The sequence below is a fragment of the Castor canadensis genome, chromosome 14 (genome assembly GCF_047511655.1).
Source record: "Castor canadensis chromosome 14, mCasCan1.hap1v2, whole genome shotgun sequence".
NCBI lineage: Eukaryota > Metazoa > Chordata > Mammalia > Rodentia > Castoridae > Castor > Castor canadensis.
This window is the reverse complement of record NC_133399.1, coordinates 24,075,439-24,083,269: the sequence shown is the minus strand read 5'-3', so window position 1 is coordinate 24,083,269 and position 7,831 is coordinate 24,075,439. Positions and strand designations below refer to the sequence as shown.

Genomic DNA, 7,831 nt, shown 5'->3' with positions numbered 1-7,831 from the left:
TGTCTTTGACAAAGGAGCTAAAAATATACGATGGAGAAATAGCAGTCTCTTCAACAAAAACTGCTGGGAAAACTGGTTAGCAGTGTGCAAAAAAGTAAAACTAGATCCATGTATATCATCCTATACCAAGATTAACTCAAAATGGATCAAGGATCTTAATATCAGACCCCAAACTCTTAAGTTGATACAGGAAGGAGTAGGAAATACTCTGGAGTTAGTAGGTATAGGTAAGAACTTTCTCAACGAAACCCCAGCAGCACAGCAACTAAGAGATAGCATAGATAAATGGGACCTCACAAAGCTAAAAAGCTTCTGTTCATCAAAAGAAATGGTCTCTAAACTGAAGAGAACACCCACAGAGTGGGAGAAAATATTTGTCAACTATACATCAGACAAAGAACTGATAACCAGAATATATAGGGAACTTAAAAAACTAAATTCTCCCAAAACTAATGAACCAATAAAGAAATGGGCAAGTGAACTAAACAGAACTTCCTCAAAAGAAGAAATTCAAATGGCCAGAAAACACATGAAAAAATGCTCACCATCTCTAGCAATAAAGGAAATGTAAATTAAAACCACACTAAGATTCCACCTCACCCCTGTTAGAATAGCCATCATCAGCAACACCACCAACAACAGGTGTTGGCGAGGATGTGGGGAAAAAGGAGCCCTCTTACACTGTTGGTGGGAATGTAGACTAGTACAACCACTCTGGAAAAAATTTGGAGGCTACTTAAAAAGCTAGACATCGATCTACCATTTGATCCAGCAATACTACTCTTGGGGATATACCCAAAAGACTGTGACACAGGTTACTCCAGAGGCACCTGCACACCCATGTTTATTGTGGCACTATTCACAATAGCCAAGTTATGGAAACAGCTAAGATGCCCCACCACTGATGAATGGCTTAAGAAAATGTGGTATCTATACACAATGGAGTTTTATGCAGCCATGAAGAAGAACAAAATGTTATCATTCGCTGGTAAATGGAAGGAATTGGAGAACATCATTCTGAGTGAGGTTACCCTGGCCTAAAAGACCAAAAATCGTATGTTCTCCCTCATATGTGGACATTAGATCAAGGGCAAACACAACAATGGGATCAGACTATGAGCACATGATAAAAGCGAGAGCACACAAAGGAGAGGTGAGGATAGGTAAGACACCTAAAAAGTTAGCTAGCATTTGTTGCCCTTAACGCAGAGAAACTAAAGCAGATACCTTAAAAGCAACTGAGGCCAATAGGAAAAGGACCAGGAACTAGAGAAAAGGTTAGATCAAAAAGCATTAACCTAGAAGGTAACACCCACGCACAGGAAATCAATGTGAGTCAACGCCCTGTATAGCTATCCTTATCTCAACCAGCAAAACCCCTTGTTCCTTCCTGTTATTGCTTATACTCTCTCTACAACAAAATTAGAAATAAGGGCAAAATAGTTTCTGCTGGGTATTGAGGCAGTGGGGGGGGAGATGGAGGGGGTGGAGTCGGTTGTAAGGGAGGGGGTGGGGGCAGGGGGGAGAAATGAACCAAGCCTTGTATTTACATATGAATAATAAATGAAAAAGGACAAAAAAAACCCCTTCACATTTATCCTTCTAAGAAGCAGGTGATGACTATTCTCCTACTAAAAATCATGAAGATTAAAAGCAGCAATCTACAAGGAGGCATAACTACATTCCATGTAGATTTCAGAGATATTGAGATTGCTATGTTGGTTTTAAAGACTCCACATGGTGTTTTTAATGTTTCAGGTCCTCAGATGTCCATGAAAGGATTCTGGATAAAGTTTACCACAGTGCACATCACTGGGGCCCATTGTCCCTTTCTCTAACAATGTGGTGTTGCTGAACTCACAGTTTCAAAACTTAGGGGAAGAACTGAACAATGAGAACCAAAGTTTATTTATTATTATATGTTAATTGTACAAAGCGGTATTGTGTTATTTCCATGCATTCAATCCCTTTATTGAATTCATCCTCTCTAGTGCTCTTTCTTTTCCTCCTCCACTCTATATAAATAATTTGGATGTGTTTCATTATTCCGCTTTTCATATATGCATACAAAATGCTTGTATGACAACCACAACCCATCATACTCTTCTTTTGTCTTCTATACCTTTAGTGCTTATCTTCCTCGAAGTGTATTGTTTTATACTCATGCTATGTTTGTCTATATTCCACATATAAGAACAAGTGACATTTGCCTTTCTATGTCTGGCTTATTTTACTTGACATGATGATATCCAGTCTCATTCATTTTCCTGCAAATGACATAACTTCATTTTCTTTATGTCTGAATAATTCTACATTGTGTCCTTATCCACTTATCAGTTGATGGACACTTAGGCTGACTCAAGAGATATTATTTCTCCTTTTTTTAAATTAAGTATACAAATTGCCTGGATTCTTCTGGTAGGGCCCACTGTGTCCCTGCACAGATACACCAAATGAGACGTCATTTCTCTCTTTTTTTAACCTAATGTGATAGAAGTTACATAAAATTCTCTTCTGCTTTTTATATAACATAAAATGGGCAACACGTAATTCAGATTCTGACACTCAAATACAAATCATGATGTGAGGAATGATGTCAGCTTCCTCCTTGTCCTCATCATTCCTTTTAAAGTACTTCCAGAGTGGTTAGGGAATACTGTATAGGAACCAAATTTTTTCCTTTAAAATTATGTAAGGAAAGCAAAACAACTTACTTGGTTATACCAACTGTTAGATTAGATATGATAATGAGGAAAAGATGCTTTTGATGGAAATTTTTCCATTGAATGATACCCACCACATGTAGTTTCATAAGAATGAAAGAAACTATTTTATATTGAAAAGAGATTCTTGACACAGGAAAACATCAAGAGATGGCAACAAGTAAATTGAATGTTTCAGAACAGGCAATGTGTTTTCTCATTTTTATTATTCCTTGTATAAGGGGGATTCATTGAGAGAATTCCAATTAGACTTATATTGTATATTGCTTAGATCATCACCACTATCTCACCATGCGTGCCCTCACCACCCCACTTAAAGCAATTGCAAGATGTTTCGTGTTCTATTTCATGTGTACATGAAGCCCATCAACCATATTGTCTCACCATAATATACTCTATTCACCCTCACCCCAGACACAAGTACCTGACCACACACTGTACTTATTTTATAGTCCTGTCTTTTGTTATCAATTCCAAATTTACTGTTCAAAGGGGTTTCTCCATGTATCCCCACCGTTAGCATACTTTATTTTTGTCACTTCAACTCTTTCCATTACTCCCCCTTATCTCCTCCCTCTGACTCCCCATTATGCAACAGCTTTCGATACATATTATTTTATCCTTTATCTGCACAAACATTATGTGTTTTTGCTCTTTTGTTCTCTTTTCTTTTCCCTCATCCCCTGAGTTCCATAGAATAGCTTAACTATTACAAATATGTTGTACATATAAGCTTGTATATTATCATGTCAGTTTTTTTGTATGTGTGTATTATTTGGATATATCTTCCACCTAGAAGATGTCTTTCTGAATATGGCTTATTTCACTTAACACACAGTACTCAAATTACATCCATTTACCTTCAAATCACATTGTGTCATTCTTCCTTATGGCTTAGTAAAACTTCATTGTGTATATATGTATATATGTAGGTATATACACCACATTCTCTTGATCCATTATCAGTTGTAGGGTGTCTGGGTTGTTTCCATATCTTGGCTATTATGAACAGTGCAGGGATAAACGTTGGTATACAAGTGTCTCTATTGTATCCTGACTTACATTCCTTCAGTTTTATGCCCAAGAATAGTACTACTGGACCAAATGGTAGTTCTATTTTAGCTTTTTAAAGAATCCCCATACTGCTTTCAATAAGGGTTGTATTGATTTGCATATCCACCAACAGTGTATAAGGGTTCCTGTTTCGTTGCACTTTGCCAGTATTTGTTGTTGTTTTTACCCTTGAAGATGAACACTCCAACTGGAATGAGATGAAATATTTGTGTAGTTTTGGATTACATTTCTTTTATAGGCAGGGAAGTTGAACATTTTGTCATGAATTTATTGGCCATTTGTACCTCTTTGAAAATCCCTTATTCAATTTGTGTGCTCATTTCTTCATTGAGATATTGATTCTTTGGGAGTTTGAGTTTCCTGTAGATTCTGGATATTAGTCCCTTTCCAGATAAAGAGCTAGCAAAGATGTTTTCCCAACATCTGGGCAGTCTCTTGAATCTATTGACTGCTTCTTTTGCTGTGCAGAAATCTTTTAGTTTGATGATATCCCATTTGTTAATTTTTCTCTTAGTTACTGAGCCACTGGCACTCTATTTAGGTAGGTGTTGCCTATGCCTTTGTAGTCCAATGTATTGTGTACTACTTCCTGTAGTTGTTTCAAAATTTCAGTCCAAATCATAAAGTCTTTGATCCACTTCAAGTTGATATTGGTACGGGGTGAGAGACACAGACTAGTTTCAGTCTTCTACATGTGGATATCCAGTTTTCATAGTAACATTTGGAACATGTAATACTTATACCTAGGCACAGCAGTGAAGAAATAAGCAGTTTACACATCTTAAAAGAAAGCAAATTTGAGGGCATTGAAATTCTGAAGAAGGAGTCCAAGAGGTTATATTAAGGATCCACCAGGATGAAGAAGATACATGGTAAGATTCATGATGACTAGTTAATGCATGAGATAAGAATTAGCTACAAACCAGTTATAGGTAATCACAGTGAGAGCATATTATCCATACACACAAAAAATGTAAAGAACAACAAGTACAGAAAGATTTATACATTCTAACTGCTGTTAGGAGTTTCAGAAAAAAGTAACAATCCTCAAAGTAGGAAAATATAAGACATTCCAATTTTGCATCAAGGATTAAAGAAAAAAGACCTCTTCAGAAAAACCACCAGAATTAAGAAGAATACACGGGTGTTCATACTGTCTGGGTAATGCAGGAGGTAACAGATGTTTATGAGCCATATGTTCAAAAATGATAAAAACAGATATCCCTCTCAGGTGACCCACATACGAGATGACCCTACTATGAGTTTAGGTATTTATAATAAACTGTGGTCAAGATGAATTAGAAGTCAGTCCAGAACTGATTGGAGAGAAATGAGTATATGAGAATGTAGAGGTGGGAGTCAGAGCTGATGGCCAGGATAATGAGCAGGTTCCCATGCACTGTGACCAGGAGAAGATCAGCCCAAACTGTATGAATTGCATGTTTGGAAATGCTGATAGTTCTAGGAAAGGAAATTCTGATGGAAATGTTAGATTTTAGGGACATATGTCATCCATCCAATGTCTCGCTCTTATTTTACTGAGTTAAGTTACTTTTTTATTAATCCATGACAAAAGATTCAGATCCAAAGCAACTCCCATACTAAGTGACAAATGACTGCTCAGTCTTGGTCCTCAGAACTGTTATTAGTAACAGAGTCATGTTTTGACTGTCTGTTTGACAGGCCTGATTCAGACAGCCATTGGAGAAGCAAACCCACATGTGAGGCCCACTGGATGGGAACAAGAAACACGCAGATTTACAGTACATGTTGATTATTGATTATATTTTGTTGAGGCCCAATGCTCATAACTAGTGAACTTGGCTCATGTTATTCCAAGCTCTAAGAATTTCACAATATTATTAGAAAAAGATAAAGAAGAGAAACACAATATTCCCTAAAATTTATCGTCTCATTTCCTACTTCAGCAGGATACTCTGGGATATCATTCTGTTTACGGACTAGTAATAAATGCATCTGCATTTTACTTAACTTGTTTATTGTGGTAAACTATATATAAGAACTTGCCATTTTATTCTTTCCATGGTGAATGTTATGAAGTATAAATTACATTTACATTGTTGCTCAGCCATCAGCACCATCCATCCCCAGAAACTTTTCATTTCCAAGCTTGAAATTCACACTCATTTTCAAAACTCTCAATTCAACTTTTCCCCAAATCTCACAACCACCAGGGTTATTGTGCAATATCATTAAAATACAATGTACAAAATAATGTGAACAAGGAAACAGAATTTCTATGTGTAGAATTTTACTTTTACTCCTTTTTTGTAATCTACATTTCAAATAGCTGTCACAGTTCCTTAGATCAGAATATACTCCTGAGAATCTTCCTCAGTGTCCTTTTAATGTCCCTGTTCCTCAAGCTGTAGATGAATGGATTCAGCATAGGGGTAACAACTGTGCACATCACTGATGCCAGGGCACCATTTATGGGAGAATGTAGTACAGCTGATCTAAGTTACACTCCAAGCCCTGTTCCATAAAACAAACAAACTATTGTCAGGTGAGACCCACATGTGGAGAAGGCCTTATACCTCCCTCCTATTGATTTGACCTTCAGAATGGAGGAAAGTATTTTGTAATAAGAGAAAAAGATCCCAGATACAGGCAGAAATCCCATGATGGTAACAACAAAATACATGACTATATTATTTTTGGAATTGTCAGAGCAGGCAAGATTAAGAAGTTTGGAAGGGTCACAGAAGAAATTAGAAATTTCCACAGCTTTGAAGTGGTTAAATTGTAAAACAATGATATCGTGCACCTGGGAGTCCAAAAGGCTAACCAATAAAGACATGAACACTAAGAAGACACAGAGGCGAGGGTTCATGATGACTGAGTAATGCAGAGGGTGACAAATGGCCACAAAACGGTCATAGGCCATCACAGCCAGAAGCATAGCATCCATGTTTCCAAAAATGATGTAAAGTGACATTTGTGTCAAACATCCCACATAGGAGATGACTCTGCCGTGAGCCTGCACATTCACAATTAACTTTGGGACCATGGTGGAGATGAAGCAGATATCATCCAAGGATAGGTTTAAAAGGAGGAAGTACATGGGAGTGTGGAAATGGGACTCCAAACTGACAGCCAGGATGATGAGCAGGTTCCCAAATACTGTTAACAGGTACATGGATAGGAACAGTCCAAAAAGTACAGTCTGTTGCTCTTGATCCTCTGAGAGTGGCATGAGATGGAATTCTGTGACAACTGTTAGATTTTGTAGTGTTACATTGCTTGGGCACCTTTTGAAAAAGAAAGCAATGTGTATCTTGTCCTCTGTATAAAGTTTGACTCCAAGTATACAGGAGTATTTATCTACAATTCCAATTGTATGCTCTCTAGGAATACTTCTCATTTATGGCAAACTCAGCCCTAGACTTCATATACTTATATGAAATAGAACAAAGAAACCTTTTGCAATTGCTTCAAGTGGGTTGGGGAGCTGGTCAAAAGGGAGCAAGGATGGGGATGGTCTAACCAATGTACAATATAAACCTAATCAGAACTGTCACTAAGAATCCCCACTGTATAATGAGTATATCCTAATAAAATATTTTATAACTAAGAATTTCATTATTGGCTTCTGTGTTATTCATCTCCTTCTATGTGCATAAATTTTAGGTACACTGAAGTAATCAGTGTAGCCTGTTACCATAGTAAATCAAGTCAATGACATTCAAAAAAAATAAAATTCATAGCAGATTTCTTCTTTAAGAAGAAAATATATCTTCTTAAAGGTTGTTAAAAAGCAATTGAATATATCCGATTTTATTCTAAAATCGTGATGAAAAGTTATTTTGCATAGAGTATTTTAAAGTCTGTATAAATTCAAGGACTGTATTGTCTAGACACTAAATCGAAGTCATTGGTTCATCATCAGAAATCTTTTATGAAATTTAAGTTTTTTATATCTCTGCATAATTCCATTACACAGGCAACTACTGTCATAGATTTGGAGGGTAGCATTTCCTTGAAATGTTTCTAGTAATTGAATCACATATACA

General features: G+C 36.7%; 1 protein-coding gene across 1 annotated transcript; it reads right to left on the bottom strand.

Annotated features, from left to right (window-relative positions):
- Positions 1 to 6,126: 6,126 nt before the first annotated feature.
- LOC141416181 (olfactory receptor 7E178-like) lies at positions 6,127 to 7,182 on the bottom strand. The gene is given in 1 exon segment (XM_074053277.1): positions 6,127 to 7,182. A coding segment is annotated over 1 exon segment (1,056 nt).
- Positions 7,183 to 7,831: the final 649 nt, after the last annotated feature.